The 25,814-nt window shown below is 44.3% G+C and overlaps 3 protein-coding genes across 5 annotated transcripts in view; all 3 read right to left on the bottom strand.

Annotated features, from left to right (window-relative positions):
• Positions 1 to 645: 645 nt before the first annotated feature.
• On the bottom strand, positions 646 to 7,284 carry apodb (apolipoprotein Db). Of its 2 annotated transcripts, XM_053413026.1 has the most exons (6): positions 7,101 to 7,284; positions 3,300 to 3,322; positions 2,125 to 2,240; positions 1,899 to 2,020; positions 1,646 to 1,731; positions 646 to 1,181 (listed from the first exon to the last, which is right to left on the bottom strand). In XM_053413026.1, the coding sequence occupies exons 3-6, from the start codon at positions 2,233 to 2,235 to the stop codon at positions 949 to 951; spliced, it is 552 nt and encodes a 183-aa protein (XP_053269001.1). In that variant the 5' UTR covers positions 2,236 to 2,240; positions 3,300 to 3,322; positions 7,101 to 7,284; the 3' UTR covers positions 646 to 948. The 2 variants fall into 2 exon arrangements, with proteins under 2 accessions (XP_053269001.1, XP_053268999.1); XM_053413024.1 differs by lacking the exon at positions 7,101 to 7,284 and having other exon boundaries at positions 3,300 to 3,458.
• LOC128426149 (apolipoprotein D) lies at positions 4,163 to 7,227 on the bottom strand. The gene is made up of 5 exons (XM_053413027.1): positions 7,090 to 7,227; positions 5,420 to 5,535; positions 5,189 to 5,310; positions 4,971 to 5,056; positions 4,163 to 4,519 (listed from the first exon to the last, which is right to left on the bottom strand). Exons 2-5 carry the CDS (start codon positions 5,528 to 5,530, stop codon positions 4,287 to 4,289), a joined length of 552 nt encoding a protein of 183 aa, XP_053269002.1. The 5' UTR covers positions 5,531 to 5,535; positions 7,090 to 7,227; the 3' UTR covers positions 4,163 to 4,286.
• Positions 7,285 to 8,308: 1,024 nt separating the features above from the next.
• Positions 8,309 to 25,814, bottom strand: part of LOC128425968 (rho GTPase-activating protein 21) — a 67,359-nt gene continuing 49,853 nt past the window's right edge. Inside the window, exons 1-19 of one of the 2 annotated variants that reach the window (XM_053412804.1) lie at positions 24,563 to 24,884; positions 21,810 to 23,763; positions 19,326 to 19,475; positions 19,114 to 19,216; positions 18,986 to 19,022; positions 18,525 to 18,644; positions 18,003 to 18,302; positions 16,958 to 17,022; positions 16,709 to 16,857; positions 16,428 to 16,570; positions 16,167 to 16,325; positions 15,595 to 15,673; positions 15,387 to 15,460; positions 15,217 to 15,306; positions 14,998 to 15,123; positions 14,864 to 14,905; positions 14,571 to 14,676; positions 11,910 to 11,941; positions 8,309 to 11,076 (exon numbers count right to left, since the gene is read on the bottom strand). In XM_053412804.1, coding sequence (XP_053268779.1) covers positions 9,397 to 11,076; positions 11,910 to 11,941; positions 14,571 to 14,676; positions 14,864 to 14,905; positions 14,998 to 15,123; positions 15,217 to 15,306; positions 15,387 to 15,460; positions 15,595 to 15,673; positions 16,167 to 16,325; positions 16,428 to 16,570; positions 16,709 to 16,857; positions 16,958 to 17,022; positions 18,003 to 18,302; positions 18,525 to 18,644; positions 18,986 to 19,022; positions 19,114 to 19,216; positions 19,326 to 19,475; positions 21,810 to 23,763; positions 24,563 to 24,646 — 5,493 coding nt within the window. In that variant the 5' untranslated portion in view covers positions 24,647 to 24,884 and the 3' untranslated portion in view covers positions 8,309 to 9,396. Of the gene's footprint in view, positions 11,077 to 11,909; positions 11,942 to 14,570; positions 14,677 to 14,863; positions 14,906 to 14,997; positions 15,124 to 15,216; positions 15,307 to 15,386; positions 15,461 to 15,594; positions 15,674 to 16,166; positions 16,326 to 16,427; positions 16,571 to 16,708; positions 16,858 to 16,957; positions 17,023 to 18,002; positions 18,303 to 18,524; positions 18,645 to 18,985; positions 19,023 to 19,113; positions 19,217 to 19,325; positions 19,476 to 21,809; positions 23,764 to 24,562; positions 24,885 to 25,814 lie in introns of those variants that run through there. The other variant, XM_053412803.1, reaches the window with a different exon arrangement.

Raw genomic sequence — 25,814 nt, 5'->3', positions numbered from 1 at the left:
GTGTGTGTTTGTGTGTGTGTTGGGGGGTTCAGCATAGGTAGAGACACACACACACACACATTTTAGTGTCATATTACAAGACTTGATTTGTCGGGACCAACATCTTTAACTTAGCACCACTTAGTATGATATACACGTATGTGAAGTGTTTTTATGTTCCTTAGTTAACTTCTGTAGCAGACCTATGAACTTTTTTGTGTATTTCATGTATTTACAGTATTTGTGGTTTATTCAGCAGGAATCATGCAGATAAACACTGTTTCAGGAGCATTGTAGAGTGTCAGCTAAGAATAAAAACAAGTAAGTAGATAAAACAGAATCCGGCTGTTTATACATGTAAATGTAATGTATATTTTACCTATTTAATTGTATTGTTTTTATCGTCCTGTGAATAACTTTGTAACTCTGTTAAGACAAGTGCTATACAAATAAATATTATTTAGTAAAGGGGTTTGGATCATCTCATTCAACAGATAATTAAAATGTCATTTTTTTGATAAGGACAATACCAAAGATTTGCTGTTTTCTCTTCTGCAGGTTAATTAATAATGAAAGGTTTTATAGCTGATGTCTTTTCATCTTTGTTTGTGAGGATAATCACCTGGATGTTAAACGTCTTTGTAAAATCAGACCATGAGAGTCAAGAACAGATGAATGAATCAATCTTTATTTTTTAAAGACAAAGCTTATTTCATTGTTTGATTCAATAAAGAAAACATTCTTGTAAATTATGCAAGATATTAACTTCTGCAGTATGAAAAACAATATATTCCTATTTGAGTGTGTTAACATCAAAATATAAACTAAAACACGAGGAACAGGCAGAGGAGTTAATGTGAGTTTATCAGTTTCATCTTTAAAGTCCCGAGCAGCTAATACAGAATTAATATATACAAATATATTTTAAAACGTTTTCACACTGCAGATCACTTTCATTCGACGTCTCCATCACTCGTCTCTGCAGCCAGTCTGATCTGTGGCCTTCATCCCGCTCAGGTCGATTCCCTCGCTGGTCATCAGGTCTTTGGCGTGCTGCACCGTCTCCTGAGGAGGGAACCGTGAGCGGGTGAGGATCCAGGCGAAGTCCACGTGGAACACGCGGAGGACGTCGTTGCACGAGTACACGATGGTGAAACCGGTGTAGTCAGTGGACAGAACCCAGTACGGGCTGTAGGGAGAGACTGGGAGCAAAGGTCACAGAGGGAGAGAAGACGGTGGTGAGAATCTTTGAAGGAGGTTCGACTGCACAGTCTGATGAAAGAGGGAGGAGTTTGTTTTGTGCCATTTGGGCCTCGTTAGGTTTCTTCACAGAAAACTCATCATAGATTAAATCTTAAAATCTACATCCACTGGGAGGTTTGAGTTTCTTCAGTCGAAGGACAGAAGCAAGAAGTGAGAACTGATGTGAAGCTTCCACAGACTCAGACAGACTAGCTCATTGTTTTCCTACAAATAAAGAGATGCTGATGTGTCATGTATCGGCCATAAGTCGTCATTCATGAGGTATGTGTGACTTTAACCAGCCTGAACTCCGATGATCTCAACCATGTAGAACCTTAATCGTCTGATATTCTATTTATTCTTAAAACACTGCACTCCTCTGGAAGTAAAAAGAAAGACGAAGAGGATGAAGACAAGTTCTCACAGTATGAGAAGCTGACTCCCAGTTTGGCTGCTTCTCTCGGGTCTCGAACCACCGCCGTCCCTTCGCCCGTCCTCGTCTTGTTCTGACTGAGACACACAGAGACAGATGGAGACTCTTTGTTAAACGAAACTTAGGTTTTATCAGCTTTTAATCTGTCGGCCGACTCTTAACAATATGTTAAGATGTAGCTTTGGGTTCAATACTGGGATCAAGTTCTGTGTGTATTTCTGAACAGTCTGTGGAGTGAACTCACTAGAACTGAGAGTTGAGAACCCGGATGGTTCCATCTTTCCTCAGAGAATAGTTCGCTTCGATGCACTTTCCTCTTTCAAATGAAGCAGGAAGCTTCTCGATCTCGTACCATCTCCCCAGATACTGTTAATACAGACATTAGGTATTATTACTCTGATTATATACGTAGAGTATTTAAATCATGGGTTTGTATATACGCAGAGTATATGTGTAAATATCTGTGTCACCTGTTGGAGGTTGAAGCCGGGCTGAACTTTGGGTGTGGGGCAGGGACCCCAGTGAATAGTCTGAGCTGCCACCAGGGGGAGCAGCAGCAGGAGGAGGTAGAGGGAAGACATGTTTCCTTCAAGAGCGAAGAAGAAAGAAGAAAATATGAAACTAACCAGGAGCAGTGCCCCCTAGTGTATGAACAGTGCCACTGCACAAGATGTAAATCAGGAAATGATCAAACGTGACAGTTAAAATCTTCTTTTGGACTGAAACTGATTTATTTAATTATCTCTTGTTATAATATTTGATATTAAAGAACAATCTTTCAATTTGGTTCAGATCCAAATAAAAACATTGAAAATCTTGAATTTAAATGTGGTTTTCAGGAAGTTGGGCCTCGATGGAGTCGTGTCCTCGACTGGGTGTTATTCAAGTTTGTTGGAGTGGAAACTATTGAAACTTCTGAGTGTAAAAAACTCTGAATCTAGTCTATAGAATAATATAAAGGAAAGTAAGTGTCGATAAATCCCCAAAGATCTGTAAGGGAAAGTGAGAATTGGCTCAAGTACATTTATTTCTAGTTACCTAATTACCAATATTCAAAATATTCCAATTAAAGATCACCACTAAACTCTAAAATATTAACAATCATGTATATTCCTTCAGTTTTAAGTGTAGTTGTGTGTAAGCCTGAATATGAAGTGTTTTAGTTCTAACTTCATTTTAAAGGTTTTCAGGATGATGTCTGAACAAAGTTCCTCTGGAGCCTCGAGGACGTCGAGCTGCTACATTTACATTCATGAAATTATTTACATTTCAGATTCTATTGTCCGTGTAGAGAAAAGAAATAGGTGTACAGAGTTCATTGCAAAGTAAATACATAATTTCTCCTGTTTTGTCTCTCGCAGGTCACATGTCGCCACACCTGTTCCCCTGGTTTCACATAACACCTGCATTCAGATCAGTCTGCTTATCCTCACCAGTGTCTCAACACAACAACACAACCTCGGTGTTTCACTCTTTCATTTCAAAGAATCATCTTAAGTTAGTGATGCAGATTGTTGAAATATGAATATAGAACAACAGAGGATGAAACCAGGTGGAAAATAAGTGAAGTCATGAAACAGAGAATAATTCGTTTTTAAAGACGAGCTGCAGTTTAGAATAATCCCCATGAATAAATCTTTCTTACCTCCGATGAGTGTGTGTGTGTGTTTGTCCTTGTGTGTGTCCGTGTGTGTGTCTGTCGGGGTTGAAGTCGTCCAGTTGTCAGGTGTGGCCCCGAAGCTGCGTCTCAATGAGGCTGAGCTGGAAACTCTCAGACTCTCAGTTATATCATCAGCTCACACACACACACCCAGACACACACACACACCCAGACACACACCCAGACACACAGTGGGAGTGACATCATGCTGTTTCACAACGACGGCAGGCTTCAGCTCATTAGATAATTGTCATCATGTGCACATTCTCCCACACACACACACACACACATGATAGTGAACTTGCAGACGCTGCCGTTCAAGTTACAAAACTCGAGTACTTGTAGTTATATTACTTCTTTTAAAAGTTTTTTGTTACTATTTGATTTTAAAATATTCAGATTTAAATTTAAACTCTTAAGTTTTCAACTAGATGGCGCCAAATTTAAACAAAATATATTGTACTGCAGCTGTCTTTTAAAATGTGTAATGTTGCCATTAAGAAAATTTAATGTTAACTAATTTACAATTTTTTAAAAAACCTTTACCATCAATATTTTTTATTTCATTATATTCGAGCTATATTTGTTTCCGTCTTGTTTTTACAGCAGCACCCACTTGTGTAAAAATAGCTTAAGGGCCTCAGCATTAAAACTCATAACCATCATAAAAGATATAAAAATGTAGAATATGGTTTAATTTGCATTCCTGCAAAATTATTTTGATGTTCCCAGAACCTTGTGACACAGTTGTGTCCTGAAAATGAAATTGTATTTCCTATAATTCCAGATGATGCAAATATTAGTATGTGTTAACATCACAATGTAAAAAACAACACGAGGAACAGGCAGAGGAGTTAATGTGACTTTATCAGTTTCATCTTTAAAGTCCTGAGCAGCTAATACAGAATTAAGATGTACAAATATACTTTAAAACGTTTTCACACTGCAGATCACTTTCATTCGACGTCTCCATCACTCGTCTCTGCAGCCAGTCTGATCTGTGGCCTTCATCCCGCTCAGGTCGATTCCCTCGCTGGTCATCAGGTCTTTGGCGTGAAGCACCGTCTCCCGAGGAGGGAACCGTGAGCGGGTGAGGATCCAGGCGAAGTCCACGCGGACCAGGCGGAAGAAGTCGGTGCACGAGTACACGATGGTGAAATTGGTGTAGTCGGTGGAGAGAACCCAGTACGGGCTGTAGGGAGAGACTGGGAGCAAAGGTCACAGAGGGAGAGAAGACGGTGGTGAGAATCTTTGAAGGAGGTTCGACTGCACAGTCTGATGAAAGAGGGAGGAGTTTGTTTTGTGCTATTTGGGACTCATTAGGTTTCTTCTCAGACAACTCATCATAGTTTAAATCTAAAATTCTACATCCAGAGGGAGGTTTGAGTTTCTTCAGTCGAAGGACAGAAGCAAGAACTGATGTGAAGCTTCCACAGACTCAGACAGACTAGCTCATTGTTTTCCTACAAACAAAGAGATGCTGATGTGTCATGTATCGGCCATAAGTCGTCATTCATGAGGTATGTGTGTCTTTAACCAGCCTGAACTCCGATGATCTCAACAACCAAAGATCGTCTGATATTCTATTTGTATTTATTCTTAAAACACTCAACGCCTTGAGAAGTAAAAACAAAGAGGATGAAGAAAAGTTCTCACAGTACGAGAAGCTGACTCCCAGTTTGGCTGCTTCTCTCGGGTCTCGAACCACCGCCGTCCCTTCAGCCGTGCTCGTCTCGTTCTCACTGGGACACACAGAGACAGATGGAGACTCTTTGTTGGCCGACTCTTAACAAATATGTTAAGATGTAGCTTTGGGTTCAATACTGGGATCAAGTTCTGTGTGTATTTCTGAACTGTCTGTGGAGTGAACTCACTAGAACTGAGAGTTGAGCACCCGGATGGTTCCATCTTTCTTCAGAGAATAGTTCGCCTCGATGCACTTTCCTCTTTCAAATGAAGCAGGAAGCTTCTCGATCTCGTACCATCTCCCCAGATACTGTTAATACAAAGTAGACAATAGGTATTATTACTCTGATTATATACGTAGAGTATTTAAATCATGCGTTTGTATATATGCAGAGTATACGTGTTAATATCTGGGTCACCTGCTGGAGGTTGAAGCTGGGCTGAACTGGGGGTGAGGGGCAGGGACCCCAGTGCCACGTCTGAGCTGCCACCAGGGGGAGCAGCAGCAGGAGGAGGTAGAGGGAAGACATGTTTCCTTCAGGAGCGAAGAAGAAATGTGTTGACGTCATGTTTATGAAACTAACCGGGAGCTGGGCCCCCTAGTGTATGAACAGTGCCACTGCACAATATGTAAATCAGAAAATGAACAGACGTGACAGTTCACATCTTCTTTGTGACCGAAACTGATTTATTTCATAATCTTTCGTAATTATATTTGATATTAAATAGTTAGGGATTGAAAATGTTTACAGATAATACATGGAAATCAAAGGAGTCCGGTTGATGTGTCAAGAAAAAATAGATTTTTTAACAATTTGTTTTCAACTGGAGCCAGAACGATTCAGATCTCTTTGGCTGAATCGAACAATCATATTATTATAGTATAAACAGATATGAAACCTTTCAGTGATTCCTAAGGTGTTATCAAACAACTATGAAAAATGATAAACCAAAAAGATTATAATAAATAAGAAGAAATCACAAATACAAGCAAATATATAGAAACTTCTACATCAACACGTCTTTTTTCTGCGTTGTTTTCTCCACCAAGGAGTTTCTCTGTCTGTTTGTTTGTTTTTTGGCTAAGTCATTATTTCCATCAAACTTTGATGCAGATCAAGTTTTTTTTTGTTAACTTTACTCTCTGAGAAATCAACTCAAATATTGAAAATATCTTAACTCCCAATGGTAAAGAACAATAATGCAATACGGTGCAGATCCAAATAAAAACATTGAAAATCTTGAATTTAAATGTGGTTTTCAGGAAGTTGGGCCTCGATGGAGTCGTGTCCTCGACTGGGTGTTATTCAAGTTTGTCAGAGTTGAAACTATTGAAACTTCTGAGTGTAAAAAAACTCTAAATCTAGTTTATAGAATAATTAAAGAATATAAAGGAATCTAAGTGTCGATAAATCCCTAAAGACCTGTAAGGGAAAGTGAGAATTGGCTCAAGTACATTTATTTCTAGTTACCTAATTACCAATATTTAAAACATTCCAATTAAAGATTGCCACTAAACTCTCAGAGAATAATAATCATGTATATTCCTTCAGTTTTATGTGTAGTTGTGTATAAGCCTGAATATATTAAGTGTTTTAGTTCTAACTTCATTTTAAAGGTGTTCAGGATGATGCCTGAACAAAGTTCCTCTGGAGCCTCGAGGACGTCGAGCTGCTGTATTTACATTCTTGAAATTATTTACATTTCAGATTCTATTGTCCGTGTAGAGAAAAGAAATAGGTGTTCAGAGTTCATTGCAAGGTAAATACATAATTTTTCATGTTTTGTCTCTCTCAGGTCACATGTCGCCACACCTGTTCCCCTGGTCTCACATAACACCTGCATTCAGGTCAGTCTGCTTATCCTCACCAGTGTCTCAACACAACAACACAACAACACAACCTCAGTGTTTCACTCTTCCATTTAAAAGAATCATCTTTAGTTACTGATGCACATTATTAAAATATTAATTTAGAACAACAGAGGTTGAAACCAGGTGGAAAACAAGAGAAGACATGAAACAGAGAATAATTTGTTTTTAAAGACGAGCTGCAGTTTAGAATAATCCCCATGAATAAATCTTTCTTACCTCCGGTGAGTGTGTGTGTGTGTGTTTGTCCTTGTGTGTGTCCGCGTGTGTGGTCGTGGTTGAAGTCGTCCAGTTGTCAGGTGTGGTTCCGAAGCTGTGTCTCAATGAGGCTGAGCTCGAAACTCTCAGACTTTCAGTTATATCAGCAGCTCACACACACACACCCAGACACACACACACACCCAGACACACACACACACCCAGACACACACACACAGTGGGAGGGACACCATGCTGTGTCACACCCATAGGACACTTCAGCTGATTAGACAATTGTCATCATGTGTACATTCTAACACACACACACACACACACACACACACACACACACACACACACACACATACACACACCTGACAGTGAACTTGCAGACGCTGTATAAAGGGTTAAGTACATTTCATCCGTTCAAGTTACAGAACTCCAGTACTTGTAGTTCTACTACTTCTTTGTTTTCATGGTGATGACTCGTGTAATCTTTGGAATTTATTATTTATATTTGAATAATTGTGTTGGAAACAGATCAGGACACAGTTTAGTGAGTTTAAACGTTTCTGTACTATTTGATTTTAAAATATTCAGATTTAAATTTAAACTCTTAAGTTTTCGACTAGATGGCACCAAATAAAAACAAAATATATTGTAGAACATTATCAGCAGCTGTCTTTTAAAACGTGTCATGTCGTCATTAAGAAAACTTTATTGTTAACTAATGTACAATCTTTCTTTAAAACCTTTACCATCAATATTTTTGATTTCATTATACTCTAGCTATATTTGTTTTTTGTTTTGTTTTAACAGCAGCACCCACTTGTGTAAAAATAGCTTGAAGGCCTCAGCATTACAACTCATAACTGTCATAAAAGATACACAAATGTAAAATATGGTTAAATTGGCATTCCTGCATAATTCTTTTGATGTTCCCAGAACCTTGTGACACAGTTGTGTCTTGAAAAGAAAAGAAAATGTATTATACTTAATATAGTATATATTAGAAAGCTCTGCATTCTTTTAAACTTTATCTTTTATTTATGAGCATCTTTACTTTCCTATTAAGTCATGTAACAGTAAAATAAAATCGTCTGTGTATTTTGGCAGATTGATATATTTCCTTATTCTTCTTCCAAAATTGTTGCTGATGTGTGAAACAATGAGAGCAAACAGACAGTGAGACTCTAATAAAGATTATTTATTTCCAGTGTTTGTTGAGGGGGGGGGGGGGGGGGGGCATCGCACCATGTTCTGCTGTACACAGGCCAGATGTTCATCAAACATTGTCTCATGCAGTTCCTTTCTCTTTTTTTTGTTTTGTTGTCCTTTTTCCTCTCGGGTTTGAAAAAACGCATTTGAACTGCACGTGAATAAACAAGTGAAGGTGTTGAAGTCGAAGAGAAACAAACACTGACATGAACTAGAAATGAGTTTGAACAGGAAGAAACAGAAGAACCTGTGGAATGCCTGTGAAATATTCTCCTCCTAAACTTTTTGTTGGTAAAAACTGTTAAAAAAGAAAAACAAAAAGAGGCACTTTTTTCTTTTCGAGATAAAAACACATGTAAAAAGTTTTTCTTTTGGACTATACCTTGACAAAGTTTGGAAATTAAAAACTACTGCACCGAGCATTACATACTATAGTAACAGTATTTTTTTCGTTAATGTTTTTTTCAGTCTTTATTTGATAAAACTATAATAACCCTCCGAGCTCATATCTGGCTGTTGTGACCGTGCTGTGAAAAAAAAAAAAACACAAACTTCCCACAGCACCGAGCTCAGAAAGCAGCCGTCCACTAAACCCACAGACTTCAAGTACAGGCAAAAAAAATTCAAAAAAAAATACATACACGTCGTTTTAAAAATGACAATAATGTCACAAGCAACTAGTGTTAGTCCAGAGAGAAAAGGAGCGAGTAATACATTCTTCATACCGTTTATAAGAGGAAGTACTGAACCGAGATTCCTTATTTCTAAAAGGTTTCCTCCCTCGTTCTTCAGTAACCGTTTTTCATTATGAGTTCGATTCCGTCACTTGAGCGTCTCGTGGACGGCAAAGTCACATTCTGTCGCGAGTCCAGTTCAGGAGGAAAAGTCTGTTTCTCTTCTTTCCGTGTGTCTTGTTTCCCAGTATGGCCGACGAGTCAGTGGAAATACACATAAACATCTCTTCAGCATTAATCCAGTAACAATCATGTAGGCCTATACACAGTATGTACAGTAGATACATAGAGTTTACTTTGTAGAAAAAAATATTGTGCAGTAACCTTCGCTCAAATAACCACATTCGCACATTCACTCATTCATTCTGTTCGGTCCTCACAGATACTGGTAGAACCGCGAGCGGACGACTTGAGCTCCAGAGAGTTTGTGAGGGTGAGCGTCCGCCCCGAGCGACGCCTTGCTCTTCACCGGCAGCCCCCCCCCGTTCACCTGCTCCCCCGCCGGCGGCTGAGCGTCCAGGGCGGCAGGAGGAGGAGGAGGAGGAGGAAGAGGAGGCGGGGATGTTTCTGGAGCGACGCCCTGAGCTTCTGCGGGATCGTCCTCAGGCTCGGCTTTGGGTGCGAGCTCCACGTTCGGCTCGGAGCCTCGGCAGCGCTCCCTGGAGATCCAGTCCCGGACGGAGAAGTCCTCTGAGGAGCATCTGGGTTTGAGGTGGTCCAGCAGCGAGAGGTCAGCCACCTTGTCCACGCCGCCCTGCTCCCGCCAGTCGTTGATGACCGCCAGCTCTGCGAAGTCCCTCTGCCCGCCCAGGGTGTGCCGCCGCCGGATGTTCTTCTTCTTGGCCCGAGCCTCCTGAGCTCGGTTCTTCTGGGAGAACATGTCGTCAGCAGATGTTCGTATCCGAAGCTTGAGCCGCTCGGTGATTTTCAGGTGCCATGCTGGTTCGGCGCGCTCCGACTCGCTGCGTGAAGACGAGCTGATGCTGCTGGTGGATCGGCCTTTCTTCATCACCTCCAGGACCCGAGACAAGCGGGTGGAGGACTCCGACCTCCCGCTGCTGCGCTCCCCGCTCCCGGCTACGCCCTCCATGGAGGACTCGCTGTCTGTCTTCTGCCTCAGCGACCAGCGTCTGGAGAGGGTATCGCACTCGATCATCCTGTGCGACGGGAAGAGGCGGCGTGCCTCCAGTTTGTGCCCGACGCCTCCGTCAGCTGCATCTCTCGCCTCCGCCTTCTCCTGACTCTGCTCCTGGCGCGGCGTGGACTGGCTGCTGCCGCCGCCCGGGGCGAACACCGGGAAGTCGCTCTCGCTGTCCGTCTCCATGGGCCGGCCCTCGCTGATGAGCTCACTGCGCTCGTCGTCCGCCTCCTCGCCGCCCGCCAGCTCCGGGCTGAGCGCACTGGACTCGGCGCCGGTCAAGAACGTGATGGAGGAAGTGGTGGAGTAGTCCGAGGTGATGGAGCTCACCTCTGCGCCAACGGACGCGCCGGCACCTCCTCCCTGTCCCATGCACACTCCTGGGGGCAGGTCGGGGGGGGCTCCTCCAGACCACTTTTTGGGCCTCGACCGAGGCACCGATGCTCCGGAGCTCATGGTCCCGAGGTCCGAGGTGTTTTCGTCCAGCTGAGACGGAGGATCGGACAGGGAGGACTTCCCTCGGGGAGCTGCCTGGTGGCTGGTGTTCGGAGAGCCGCAGATGATCGGGGACGAGATTGAAGAAGACGAGTGGCGGGGCGGAGTCTTCTCCTTCAGGAACAAGGAGCTTCTATGCTCTCTCTTGGCTTTGGGCATCAGCTCCACAGTTCTCCCGTTCTCCTTCCTCTCCTCGGCCGGGGCTTGCTGCTTGGCGTCGGGGCGAGTCTCGCTCGGGGCCTCGGCCTGGAGATGGTGGTTGGGCTTCTGGCCAGGGAGTTCCTTCTTGGGGAACACGGCGTCCAGGTCGTCATCTGAGCTGCTCGGCTGCGGCTTCTCCTTTGACTTCTTTCTTTTGCGGCTGGCTGCAGCAAAGATGGAGGAGACCAGGAGCTCTCGGTCCTTCCCTGAGCCCCAGGAACCCTGAGAGAAGGAAGAGAGAGGAAGACCAAAATGAGAAGGAGCAATGCAATGAGGTCGAAAAGAAGAAAAAACCCTTCACCCCTGCCTGGAAACTGAAATCTGTACTCCACCTGCTCCCATGAAGCACCACAAACCAGAGAGGTGGACAGAGAGAGGAACATTAGCGAGTGTCATTAACAGGAAGCACATTGTTGTTTCCATGCAGGCGGTGAAGCAGCAGCAGCAGCAGCAGCCTGAGCTCTGTCATGATGTGGCCATGAAGCTGGAGAGAAGCAGCCACGGAGCAGCAGAGCAATGATGGAGGCAGCTGCTTATTCTCAGATTTTGCAGCCTGGAGCATTAAGTCCTTACTAAACAGGAATATGTATAGACTCATAAAGCCATGAAGTGCTGCGGCTCACTGGTTGTGCTGAAGCCTGTTGGACTAACTATCACTTACAGGCTTGTTTCAACCACGTTACAGGAAACTTCCTTTTGCCTTAGTGGTATTGTGCCATGCAGATTACCTAGAGCTTGATACCAAGGCAGATATTAGGGACTGAAAACTTTCTGATAAGGTAAAATCACAGAATAATGATTCCTATGATGTCGTTGTCAATCCCTTATGGCAAAAAGGTAAATTAGGTTTGATATTTTACAGTTTAACCATCACTAAGAAAATGAAAACACAAATTAGACCAAAATATCGATTTTCTTTACCCAAACAAGCTTCTAACTCTACGCTGACGTCTGTTGATCTGATCCTGATCCTGACCGGAGGTGAAGGCACCTACCTCCCTTCATCCTACTCTACCAGAGGCCTGAGAGCGTTCTCACCAGACACACACACTCACCTTTGATTTAGCCGAGTCACTGTTCGGTGAATCTGCAGGACAAACAGAAGAGAGGGAACATGTCAGATACGACACAGACACACTCGCATGTGGAGCAACACGTGAATGTGATGAGGGAGGAGAAAAAAGGAAAAGTGGATGATGGGGAAGCAGGATGTTTTGGTGGGAAACAAAACGCACAACAGACGAGATGGAGGACGACACGAGCAGACAACGGGCCATGCTGCACAAGGGGACAGGTGAGCTCTATGTTACACTCAGGGCCACGTCTACCAGGCATGTGATGTTCTTTCCCCGACTCCAACACACACACACACGTATGTTCCCGTGTCTCTGTGATACTGAGTGCAACTTCAGCCGTGACCACAACAGATACACTGCACAGCGGAGCAGGTCACGTGCCATGCAACACGAGGACACACAGACGCAGCAGAACCCTGTCGCACAGACCAGAACGTCTGAACCCACGGAGAGAGAAGCTACTTTAATACTATGTTTGCTGATGAATAAACATGTTTTCCTTTTTTGATTTCTCAAATGTTAAATGTAGTGTTGACCGGAGCTTCCTGATGTTATTGTCATAAAGAAACACGTCACACACCAGAATGGAAACTTTTTGCACCTTTTGTGAATTTTATAAAATAAGAGTTTGTGGTTTTCATTGGACGGCGACGTGTGATATTCCCTCCTCAGATTATTTTATTTGAATGTTTCTTAGAGGAACTGGGAGATGAAACTATTCACAAGGACAAAAAGCTAAATTGAAAAATTAAAAATCTTGTGATCTTTGAGATTTACCTTCTGGCTCCAACAGGTTTAAAGACCATTAAGAAAAGACCATTGGATAAAACAGCCCACGTACATTTAATTTTATATTTACATTTATATAGATTTATATATTTTTGCTTTCCTTTAGTTTTAATCTTAAAGAATATTTAAACAGTTTTATTCTATCTTGTTCAACTCATCTGTTTCATTTTCGAAGATCATTTGAAGATGCTTTATGATCTTCAAATTGCTTTGAATCGTTACTTATTGTTTGCCTTAAAGCTCGTAAAGCTTCTTGTAACTGTCTTTTGAAAGGTGCTTTGTAAATAAAGTATATTTTTAATATTGTTTTTTCTTAAAGATTTACTTAACTAGTTATTTGTAATAAAGTTAATTGTCCAACTGCATAATATTAAGCCTCAATTACATGTATTTGTCATAAGAGTTTAACAATCTTTTTATATATCTAATAAGCCGATAAATCTGTTTTTCTCCTTAATATCGGCATCAGTTCCACTTTAAAACATAATTATCTTGGCGTTCGATTCCCAGCCCCACAGACGCCCTTCAGCTGAATGGATGGAGCAGTGCGCGGTGGTGGTGGTGACATGAGTTTTACCGTGACAACAATGACATGGTGAGGACATAGACGACTATGGAGGAAACCAAGAGGTCAAAGCTGAGTGACAGGGGGGTCACAGAGGGGCTACTACATGAGACACTACATGAGAGCGACAGTGTCAGCGAGGAGGAAAACCTGCCATCAGTCCTCACCTGCTCTGTAATCGTCCTGATCACCTCCTCAGGTTCTGGACTAGAAATTTGTTTTTCTGATTGTGTGACATAGCCAAGCCCCCCTATACACCCCTTGCAATACACAAGATGGCACAATATGCAGGTGCACACGGACGTTGTGACGTAGAGAACCATACCATGCTATCTCTCCTGTTGGCGAGCTTGCGGGACAGTGAGGAGAGACAGCGGAGAGCCTTTCAGACAGTAGCACCGGCCCGTGTTAGGTAAACTCTGACAGACAACACCGGACACTGTACCGTACCGTGCAGCCGCGTCCTTCCCCCTCGCTCGGCACGGCGTTCTTTGCTTTTACCACTTTTTTCTTTTTTTCTTGTCTTTCTCTTTGGCTTTTCCTGTGCTTTAAAAGAACTGCGGGTTCCTGCAGACTAGGCAGCTACACTCGGGGCAACAATCCTCCTTCTTCCTACAGTTCCAGCTGTCCATCACGGACATTACAGAGTCCATCAGTGACATCATGGTGTGATAGACTCCTCCCACTTGGCCTGTGTCAAGATCAGTATGTGTGAATGCTGGGAAAGCCTTTAGGACACCCGACAGAGCCTCACTAGAGACAGAGGAATCAGAGGTCGCCTTTCACTGTAAAAACATCTACTTTGTGACGTGGGAAAGAACATGCCGTATTAGTGCAACAGTGGGCAGGATAGGGGGGGGGGGGGGGGGGGGGGGCAAAGCCGAGTAGTGGAGTCTGATCCTAACGAGTTATTAACGGGCAGAGAGACGATCGAATAAGATAAACAACGTCTAAGTCTTTATAAAACACTGTGGAATGCTGTCTAGAGCAAATGAAAAACATGACAATTTATCGCGTCCTTGGAGTGACACAAATAAATTGTCCGCTCGGACCCACACAGGCGTTTGGACTCACGGTTAGCCATAGACATTTCTATCTAGTGGCAACAGCCAAAGAAGCAAAAGAGGGGGAAAGCTTGGACTTAAGGAAGAAGCAGCGTTATCACAAACATCCGTAAGTCGTTGTTAAAACAGCGGCGGCCTCCTGGGACCACAGCGAGCAGCAGCGACAGGACAGAGAAAGGTTAACCCACCACAGAGTCGGTTCTGCCAGAGGCAGCGCGTTACCTGATACTTCCCCCTGCGACGCGGCGGTGCGCCCGATGTTGGTGAGGAGGTGGTCGATGTTGGGGATGGGCTGGGACTGCACGGCGCTCATCTCATAAGACACAGTCTGCAGGAAGCAAAGGGAACTCATCAGGTTTGAGTTTTTCTGTCTGGAGGAACTGTTTGTGTCTCAGGTGCTTAGAACGACCTCTCGCTAGATGAATAAATCATTTTGAATTGATTCTATGATAACAAAGATAAAATCTAAGAGCAGAAGGAAGAGTTTTATTAATGGCAGTGACGCCTGTACCCACCGCTGGTTCTCCATTTCCCTCTTCAGTGAAAAACCAGTTGTACTAGAAGGAAAATAAAACATGAGACGTTAGGTTTTTGTGTTTTATAAGCGAGGAGATCCGTGAAGAGACCATGGAAAACATGTGATTCTCACATTCTGAATGAGGGTCTCTACGATCTTGTACTGGTCGGGCATGTGTGTGACCATGTGAGTCATGTTGTCCTCGGTGGTGCGCACCAGAGTCGGACCAAACACGATGGCCAGGTTCCTCGGCTCCATCTAAAACGAAAGAAAAGTAGTTTAAAGCAAATTCTAGATTCGCTATTAAGACTGACGTTGGTTTTAAAAGATAAAAAAACTTGAGTTCTGTACCTTATTCTTCTCCGAATGATCCGCCACACATTTCAGATGAGCTGAGAGGAACTTCAGGGTCTCGTAGTGATGATCTGGTAACTCATGAAGCTGTCAGGAAACAGAAGAATAACAAATGACAGGAAGCATCTACAGATGGAAACAAACAAAGGATGAAATAAGATACTCACCAGCCTCTTGATCACTTTGAGTCTCTCCACTGGGCCCTCGACCCTGTTGGCGTCTATGAAGTCTGAGTATCTATCTGTGGGTGGACAACATTTTTCCTTTAAAAACATTTTCAAAGCTTTCGTGTAAAAAACAATGTTAATTTTCTAAGGGTGTAGTTAACACGTTTGGCCACTAGATGGGAGACACGATCCTGTGAAAACAACTCACCATTAGTGAACAAGGGCTCTGGAAGTTTGCGGAAGAAGGACTTGAGTAAACTGCTGATCACATTGAGGTCCCTCCATTTCTAAAAAGCAGAAACACAACTTAATTAGCATACAAGAAACCCTGAAACTTATTACCTCCACTAATCAGGGGATTTTGCCGCCGTGCGTTTGTTTGTCAGCATGAAACTCGGTGGAAAGATGGAACACAGGCCAATAAACCTTGGCAGAGGTATGAACTCTACTAAGTGACATTCTAGTTCAACCTGTATTTGAATTTTAGGCTCAGAAGAAGATTTCACGACATCCACTGTCAGAGAGATGTAGTTTTAGCTTCTGAACTCCACAGCTTCTAACGGTGCTGATGTAGTTACAGTATTTATCATGCTTTTGTATTTACTGAATCTTGCCAGTAAATGACAGTAAACTTTATTGTTGCCTTGTGTACACAAAGGTCGAGATACAGCTTTAAAAATGTCAGTCTTGCATCCGGCCCTAAACAGATTGAGGTCCAGCACTCACACAACTTCAAGGATAGTGTAATTAAAGCAGCAGAGGATCGATGGAGTGACTCACATCATCCTGGACATCGATATCATTCATGCCCTTGTTGTTGAGCTCCTCCTGCATGTTGGAGATCGCCGCGTTGTTTCCCGGGACTCTGTAGATGCCAGTGTACTCCAGCCCCCTCTCCTCCACCAGATTACAGCAGACCTCCACAATCAGAGGCACAAACTGGGCGATATATGTAAAGGTGGAAAAGGATAAGGTTATCGGACATGCAAAGAACGCAGATAAAGGTAAATAACCTCTTTATGAATGTAAATGAGCAGAGACCTTGTTTGTCTGTGCGGGAGGACAGTCGTCCAGCCTCACTCCGAACGTGACGCCAGGAGACGGCTTCTTCTCGAAAGGTTTCCTCATCAGCCCCGGGATTCCTTTCCTCCATGTCCCTTTGTCCTTAGGAGGGCTGGTGTCGTCTGCGAGCACAGAGAGAAATAATGAGAATACAGACGTTACAGACACTTCTTTAACATTGAGACATTAACGCTGTTAAGAAAACACATTAATATGATATCCCTGTATTGCACGTAATGTTTCTCGTCCTCTTTTCCTACCTTTGTGCATGTTCTTCCTCTCCTGCTCAGGTTTGGGGGAGTGAGGACTTGTGGCTTTGGTCTCTCCTTTGCCTCCCAGCAGCGTCTGTCGGATGCTCAGCGACTGGCGAGAAGGTTTGGGCGACTGCTCCGTCTTGCTGCCTGTGGGACTGAACGAGACAAGGACACGAAGGCTGAATGAGCTTCTGTGCACGGGACGGCGTGAAGTTCTCCAACAGTGTCAGGGCTCTCCCTCTCTTCTGTTCTTACCTCATCAAGGTGTTGTACTCCTTGATCTTTCTGCTGATGAGGTCATGGCTGGTGAAGATGGCGTTCTAGTAAAATAAAGAAAAGAGGAAGAAAGGAAGGAAGGAAAACAGAATGGACATGAGACAAAAAGATGATGGTTAGTGCATCAGGTGCAACACCTCCCTTCGACCCCCCCCCCCCTGCCTGTTTAAGACACAGTTGAGTGAGTGAAAAGAAAGAAAATATCCTGTCTGTGATTTTAATATTTGCTGGATTCTAATGATGTTGGATTTAGGACAGATTGTCATTGTCAGATAATCAGTGTGTTACTCTAAATTATTCCCCTTTTTGCTAGGGACCCCCTGGAGCCAACTCAAGGACCCTTGATGGTCCACGGACTCCACTTTGAGGACCCTAGTATTAATTGAAAAGATATGTTAGTTGCTAAAATATTTCTTTCTAAAGCAAAACCGGCTGCGAGGTCAAAAGGACACGAGCGCCGTTGAAATGAACAATGGAATATTCTACAGTATTAGAGGTAATGTTACACTGACAAGTGATATAACAGAGGATGATCCCTGGCACAGTGACCTGCACAGAGACCCCGAGGCAGCTGCCTTGCTGAGAACTGATGAACTGTACAAGCTGCCAAAGTCTGCAAATAAAATCATAATAAAAGTAGAATTACAGCCGAGGCAGTTGTTCGCCTCCGCCAACCTGTCGGAACACGGGGGGAGTAAGAGTGATTCTGCAGAACGTTATTATGTCACAGTGAAGTTGCACTTTAGCTTTTTAGATATTAAATGTCATCAAACAATCATTTTTATCGAATAAACACTTTTCTGTCGTCGTTGTGACCAAAAATAGAATCAGTTCATCTTTGAGTTCAGGTGAGGATTTGTGTGAGATGTAAAGATGTTCCCTCAGAGCGCTCCTGAGACTCACATGCAACCTGAGAACTTAATGCCTCCAGGTTTCTTAGATGAGCAAGATTACGCAAAAACAAAGAAACACATTTCCAAGGAATTTGGATTAAGCCTGGTATCTCGGAATCGCTGGGTCTCACCTCCTCATCCAGGTTGCTGCTCTCCTGTATGACCCTGATCCAGGCCAGCATGTCCTCCCGGTCCTCGGCCTGGAACAGGTACTCGCAGTCCGACGTGGTCAGCCGCAGCACGTTCTTGCGCTTGGTGTCGCTGTAGGAGATGTCAATCAGACAGGCCTTGATGCTGATTGGCAGGGCCTCGTCCACCACTTGGCAGTTGGCGTGAGCCTGCCCTTCCTTTTTGTCTTTATACAGGCAGAGGTAGTTGCCCCTCAACACGGCGTACATCTGCTTCCACGGGCGCATCCCCGCACCAACACGCTGAAGAGAAACAGAGAGATTAACAAAGCAAAATAGAAGTTAAACAACAAAATAAGCTGCTATGCATGACATCGTAAAGACAAGACCTGAGGCAACAAGGTCAAAGGCAGATTTAAGTTCAAATAGAGGACATCGTCAAACCGGGTCAGACTCACTACTGTTAATAAACGGGTCATGTAATGCTTGTATACGATAGGAAAGCTACACGGAGACGGTGCACACCTTTCCCTTATCTGTGTTCAGCTGCTTGAAATGCAGCAAACCCTCCTTGGTGGCGTCGCAGAAGACCTCAGATGAAGAATCTCTCCTGGAGCCTGAATCTTCTGACGACCTGTCGACTGCCTGCGATGGATGAGAAGGTGACGGGAAACGTTAAAGACAGAAACTCCTCACGTCCAGACCAGTCAAACCATTAGCATAAATCAAGAGTTATACTGGTGCGTCTCAATGTCACATTTTAAAGGATCTACCATATAAAAGTTGATAAAAAAAATACACATCCACACCCTCTGAATCAATAATCTACCAAAAACAAGCCTGACGTCGCTTTTAGAGCCGTAACTATGTCCTGTAAAGTGTTATCTTCTGGGTGTGACCTAACGAGCTGATAAACTCGGCAGGTAGCTGCTGAACAGAGCTGACTAACAAATGTACGGTTGATAAAAAAAACAGACTGGACTCACCTTCCGAAGACCTTTCAGACCAGGTATTAAAGCCCTCCTACATGAAAGAGACATGAAAACATTATCATACTGAAAGGGCTGGAACGAGAGGAATGTGGAGTAATAATCTTTTGTGTGAAGCCACTCACCCTCTGGCTTCTTCCCGGTAGTTGTCCAGACCTTCATCGTACGACTTGGAACGCTCGGTTTTTGTTCCAGAATCGGACTCAATAATTGTGAGACGGAGAGAATCTATTAAGAGAGGGTCAGACAATCATTTAAAAAGTGTCCGTAAGCTGTGATATTGAGTTCAATCTGTTGCCTAATTTCATATTTTGCGATAAAATAGAAAAAACAATACCTTGGTCATGTGAAAGCTGTCGACGAAAGAGGGGTGATGGCGAGGTGGGGCTGGGTGGGATGGTGGTGATGATGGGTGCTGCAGATATGACGGCAGAGGCAGGGATGTGGATGGTGCTGTCCAGGTCAAGACTGGGACTGGACGGTTCATCTAAGGACAGAACAGGAGGAATTTAGCCTCATGGTGAGAAACATAAATCCATCTATTGAATGAGGAAAAACATTTGTATTTACTATTTGAAATCAAGGACCCATCGGTTCAAAACAACAAAGAACATCTAGTGATAAATTTCCAAAACAAGAATAGAATATATTGCTTTAAATGGAAGGATGGGCAGGATTCAACTCTAGTGACCTCACATACACCTTTGTAATAGAACATCACATTGTAAATTAAATAATAATAAATACACAATGCCTCATTCATCTGCGCTATCTCAACTAGACTAATCCTTTCAGCAGATGGCTGTAAAGTGCTGCAATAAGAAGCTGAAAAGAAAAGAGCGATGCAGTCAGAAAGTAAACACGCGTTCCTTGTCGGATAAGCTGGAACACCTTTCCTGTTAAATACACACGTGCAACGCAGTCAGCGAACATTTCACCCTCCCAGACAGCAGTGTGTCATAACATCTGATATGCAGTATCAGCACGATAGCGAGCCCTAAAAACAAATTGAGAGACGCGAACGCTGAACAAACACTGAGAGAAATGAATCATATCTGCGGCGGTGGTGATGCAGGCAACCAAATATGATGTTCCTGAAGACTGTCTAGAATTAAATAGAGCAAAAAGCTGAATAGTTCTTCGTATTTATGGTCTTTTGACGACAGGAGGAGATTTATTTTTGGTAAACTGGTTTGAAATCATGGTTTTTATGAATTTAAGCACATACAACTGTCAAAGGATTAAATTCCCATAGATGCCAGTGCACCGATTCAAACGTTTGTCTTTCAATGACACATTTTATTGCTTTGAAATCTCTTTCCCCTCGAACCTGGAGAGATCAGCTCCCATGACACAAGAAGCCTCTGTTCTGAAACCTCAGCCCGATGCCTATTACATGTAATCACTTGTTTGTTTAGCTTTTATTCTGTTTCTGGGAAGACGGCGACACCCACTGATGTCCGACACGTATGATGTCACATCAAGACTTTAAGCTTTCAGTAAAGTTGGAGAACAATGCAGATCCATTAATATCTGTATGAAAAGATAGAAATCAGTCTCTCTTGTCCAAAGGAAAAATCCAACATATGTTATGTTGATGTTGAATTGAGATTGAATATTCAGCCTTTATCCGATACATAAATAATACTAAACCCCAAATTATTGCTATTACACAGCAATTTTTTATTAATTAACACAAACTATTCGTTTTTTGGGATCAGGCTCCTGTTAACAACTTTTTATGCCAAGCTAAGCTAACCAGCTTTTGGCTCTAGCTAATAAACGTGAAATCCATTTTGATGTTAGGAAATCGCTTCTTCAACTTTTTACCCTCACATTCTGGAAAAGAAACAGAAAATCTCCGGTGTTAAATGAAAACACTGGGAAGTGCAATGATAAAATGAAATCTAGATCTAGATGCACGGTAAGTGTTTGTGTACACAGGAGGGAAATGGTGCTAGAAGACGATAGGATTAACCGCTCTCGGGACAACAGGCGAATACGAGAGCCGCTCTCATTGGCTGGTTGTGAGTCACCAATGGCGGCGCGGCCGTGGATGCGAGGTTGAGTTCTAGCTTGTTTTTCGTCTGCCAGATGACACAACGGAAGCCACTTCAGACGATACTTCAGTCGAAACAACACAACAAGTGAAACCACGACTCTGACGCTCAATGGATGACACAGAAAACACAACAAAAAATTGAATACGATTCCTCCTCGACGTAAACAGGCAGCGATGTGACATTTTGCACGTACTTCAGCAGCACAGCGATGCTCCCAGTACAAAATGTGTGTCAGACAGTAAACATAGAGCAGTTGTTCCACTCATTGTACTATGAGGTATAATTGAAGCGGATTGCTGCAGGAATGACCTTATTTCTCGGTTATGTCACAGTCCATTAGGGCGACATTCTTAGGTTTCTACTGCTGTGCAACACTGGGGGGGGGGAATATGAGACATTTCAGAGAGTGGGAGGGCGCGTTTATTGAGTGTGACTGTGTGTGTCTGTGTGTGCGTCTGTGCTGCACGACTCAGACGCCAGAGAGGTTTGAATACGTCATGGTTACCTGTAGAACAGTGTGGAAGTTACACACAACAACCTCACACCTGACACAGTGTCATCCTGAGTTCAAAACTAATTTTTTTAAATTCCTAGAGGACACGTTCTGCTGTGACTGGAAATTCTGCTTTTGTTTTTTAATTCAACACAATCACCTTCAACACAATGTCTTGCTTTTCAAGAATAAACACACTAACTCTGTCTTCTATAGAGACAGAGTTTGAAGAGAAGGTGGTTCTATGGATTGGGTGCAGTCTTACCTATAAAAGGGATTGAATCCAGGGAGCCATCAAGGTTATTGGATCCAGACGTGTGTCGTGTGTCGCCCAGTCTCCTTAAATGCGTCTCCCTACAGCCGTCGTTGGACATCCAGCACATTGCATCGGCAGAGCCGGCCTTCACCAAAGGTGGTGACCTATGAGTGACTCCTCCACCGCAGTCATTTACAGCTAGTACATAGGACGGAGGGCGAATGTGAGGAGATTCGGTTTTCTTGTCTCTTCTTAGGACAACTACTGTTGCATCAGGTCCTTCTACTCCCTCTGCAAGACCGCCATTAGTTCGTACAGATGAGCTGGTGGATGTGCAGGTTTCTCTGACCTTTGGCTTTGGGGTCACAGCTCCGTTGCTAGTGGAGGTACCAGAGGAAGTTCCAAGTTGTCTCTGCGTGGGCATTTTAGAGGACGGACCAGAGCAGGAGGAGGACCTGGCAGCCAACCCGGCCTCCAACCTATTCTCCATTTTCAGACTGTCAGCCCTGCACCTGAGCTGGAGGTGCAGAGGAGAAGGGTACCCCAGATGGTTGCCACTGATGGCAGCTCTTTGGTCTTTAAGAGGGTCTGTGGTTTTGATGGGTAAGGCAGGTAAAGAGTCTGAGATGGCATTTTTTACAGGCAGACGTGAGGGTCTCATTATGACCCCGTCTGTCCTGGGTGGTGTTACAGAGTCTGTTGTACCTTTAGTAAACACAGGAGCAGCTAAAGGTGAGCTAGATAATCCACTTCCTCGCCCTTCGCTCTCCTGTCCAGGGAGACTCCTGTTGAGATGAGGTAAAACTTTCAGGCCTGCTCCCTGCCTGCCGGCCCTGGATTCCTCTGCCTTGTCAACCCTACCTGGCTCAGCAGGCTGCTGGCCCAGATAGTCGCAAGACCGTGCCCGAGGTTTGATAACATCTGTCGGGGAGGAGAAGGGCAGAGTGCCTTGGGAAGAGCTCCGAGGCCAGTTCCTGTTTGGTATCGTCTTCTCCGTTCCACCTCCAAGCCTCTCCTGGGAGGCGCTACGTAATGGAGTTGTGACTGTAGTACCTGGACTCTTTGCATTCATCCAACGATCACTGGATATGCTCCTCTGTCTGACCTGGGAGACTGATGGCGCTCTAGTGCTGGGGCTAGAAGGGGGAGGCGTACGTTGTTGGGCGTACGCAGAATTAGAATTAGCAGCCGCACGCAAGCTGTCCAAGCGCTCCTGGATGGTGCGGCAGCCATACGAGTGCAGCCTCTTGGCGTCGATGTAATCCTTATAGGTGGTGTAATTTCTCCAGTCAATGTTCTGGTGTGGGGAGGTGGATGAGGCTGTGGGAGAGGGCGAGTAGTGGTTGGTGTTGGGTGAGACAGCAGTGGAGAACGTGTCGGGCAATGCAGCAGGGACAGGTGCCCGTGCAGGTGGGGTTAAGGGGTCCACATGGATCGCACCAGGTCTAGAACTTGAGGACGGGGAGTAGACCGGACTTTCTACGGGATGGGAAGAGGGACGTTGAAGCTGTGCACCCCCGGGTACTGAGGGAATAAGGGGTCTGGGTCTAGCTGATCCAGAATCTGGTGGAGAACTGTACCGGTTTTCCTCTGTCCTGTGACTGGGGCCCGCCCGAGCGACCCAGGGCCCCCTGTCAACTGGATCAGGAGGCATGGCTACTATCCTCATACTGTCATTACAGACAGACACCACAGCCTGAGACTTTGATGTCTGCTGGGGTGGGGGTGACGGCGGAACAGGGATTTCCACGCGGTGACTCTGTTCAGCGGTTCCCCCTCTTCTTCCTGGTCCGTGAGCTGGCCCTCCAGGGGTCTCACTGACCGGGGCAGGCTCTGACGCCTGGGCCATGCCCGCAGCCTTCACTTCTATCCGAGGGTAGCATATGGGAGGGGGCTCGGGGATGTTCTGCGCATTTCCGCTGTACGCCTCGTTTCCTTTGAGGTATGCATCCTGGGAGTACGCCTGCAAGAGATTAGAGGACATTGTGTCACTTAGGTTGCAGAGAGGCTGGAGAGCAGAAATAGATCACATTAAACTGCCAGAGAACATTGCGCCAAACCCGGAACAGGATACATTAGACCCTCTCAACAACGTAAAAAAAGGGAGCTATTTGTGAAGCTATCAGACTTCTTCCATGAAAAATCTGCTGCAAACGCACATCCAAAAATAGCAGACAATACAAAGACTGTTCTATTTAGGCCATCGTTTGATTTTCCTGCTCAGGGCAACCGATTTTTTTAATGCTCGATATACTGACACATCTATAACCTGAGACTTCATCTCCCTCAGTATCAATCTGTTGTTTATAAAATACCTCATCTGCACCACCGCAATGTGGCTGCTTGCATTTTAAGACTAGAGAAACAAAGGTAATCTGAGAGTGTCAATTATTGACATGAGTCTTTTTTTAATGTGAAGAGATTTTCAGAAAGACAAACGATGTGACTGCAGTCCCTCAAATAAGTGTAAGTGACAGACCCACAACTGGATTCTGCCTTTCCAAAATAAATAAACAGAATGGTTAAGAGACATGGCGTTCCAGAAATTCTTTTTCAAACAAACACAACAATTGTTCTCGAAAGTTTCTCAATCTCTCTCCTAGGAGAAGGCAAACAAATATGACAGTATGCCATTTTACAAATTATCATAAAAAGCACCAGATGTGGGGAAAAAGAACAGCAAATAGAAAAAGAAGGCTGGAAAGTCCAGAATAAACCCTCGGAGCCAGAAGTCAGGATTAAAGCGGCAGTGGTTTACCCACCTTCTGTGCTCTGAGGCATGAGGAGAGGGAGAACGGGGGACGTCTCTGTCTGCTGGTGGCAGCTAACGCAACTTCAGTCAGCATGGCTCTAAAACTCTACTGTCACTGTAGAGACTAAGGTACTTTCCTGGAGTAAAACTCTGAGATACCCCCTTAAACTTCGCTAGAGCTCACTCTCCAGTTAAGTATCGTCACGGACAGCCTCAGAAAAATCTCCCGGTTGCACGCTGACCTCGTTATATTTCCTCATCCTCCCAGCTCAAGAGCCCTTGAGAAAATGAAAAGGGAGAGCGCTACGGTGCTGGACTTTAATCGATGGCACTCCACCTGAGGTGTCAAGTTACAGCAGCGGTGGGTCTGCAGCCTGGTGCCTCCCTCTGCATTTGCATGAACCAAGGCAAATATAAACTAATCTCATTATGAGGAAAGTACAGAGGTCTGCTGACTGATGATGTCTCTTTTTCCAGTGAACTCATCTTTATTTTTAAGACTGCATACACTCATCCCAGTAAAGGAGGGGAATTACAAATGGGCTTTTTTGGGAGTTTGCCACCGCCTACAAATTACAGTCAGAAACTTCTGAATCATCAGGACAGAGAAATTAAAGGAAAGTCATTGGTTAGTACAGAATCCCTTCTTACCAGAGCTGTGATATCCCTGGAAAACTGCAGTCCCCAGGTTAGAGAAGCAGAGAGGAGAAGAAAGAGTAAACAGGTGAACACATAGAAACGAGCGATACACAGACAGCGATGGAGATGACACATTGAGAAAGACAGCGACTTCAGCACAGGCTAAAAATACATCGTGCAAAAGGATCGCAGAGCCGAGAAAAATCACAGTTTGAGAGCGGAAGAATAAGATAGAATGAGAATAGAGGTGAAGTTCAGCAGTGTCTGTCTTTCACGGACCTGATTATCCTCTGAGTCGTTGTGTGCTCATCCCCGTTATTTCCTTTTCTTACCCCGCACACACACACACATACACACACACACTGCTGTTGCAATACGCAGGTTTTCTCTCCTCTCTCCACACACTCAGCATTTCCCCCCCGTGCTGTCACTCTCACCTGCTCACAGCGGCACCTCTCCTCCCCCTCTCTGGCTTCTGAGGCATTTCAGTCGCACTCACTCAAACACACACTCTCTCCACTCGCCTCCTTCCACTCATCTGATCGACGCTGCCCTATCGTACGTTCACTTTTGGGCGAGCGTAAACACACACGCTTGCCCGAGCGACACTGGCTTCCTCCCTC

The sequence above is a fragment of the Pleuronectes platessa genome, chromosome 20 (assembly GCF_947347685.1).
Source record: "Pleuronectes platessa chromosome 20, fPlePla1.1, whole genome shotgun sequence".
NCBI lineage: Eukaryota > Metazoa > Chordata > Actinopteri > Pleuronectiformes > Pleuronectidae > Pleuronectes > Pleuronectes platessa.
Note: the sequence above shows the minus strand (reverse complement) of the source record. Positions and strands in the feature narration are given on the sequence as shown.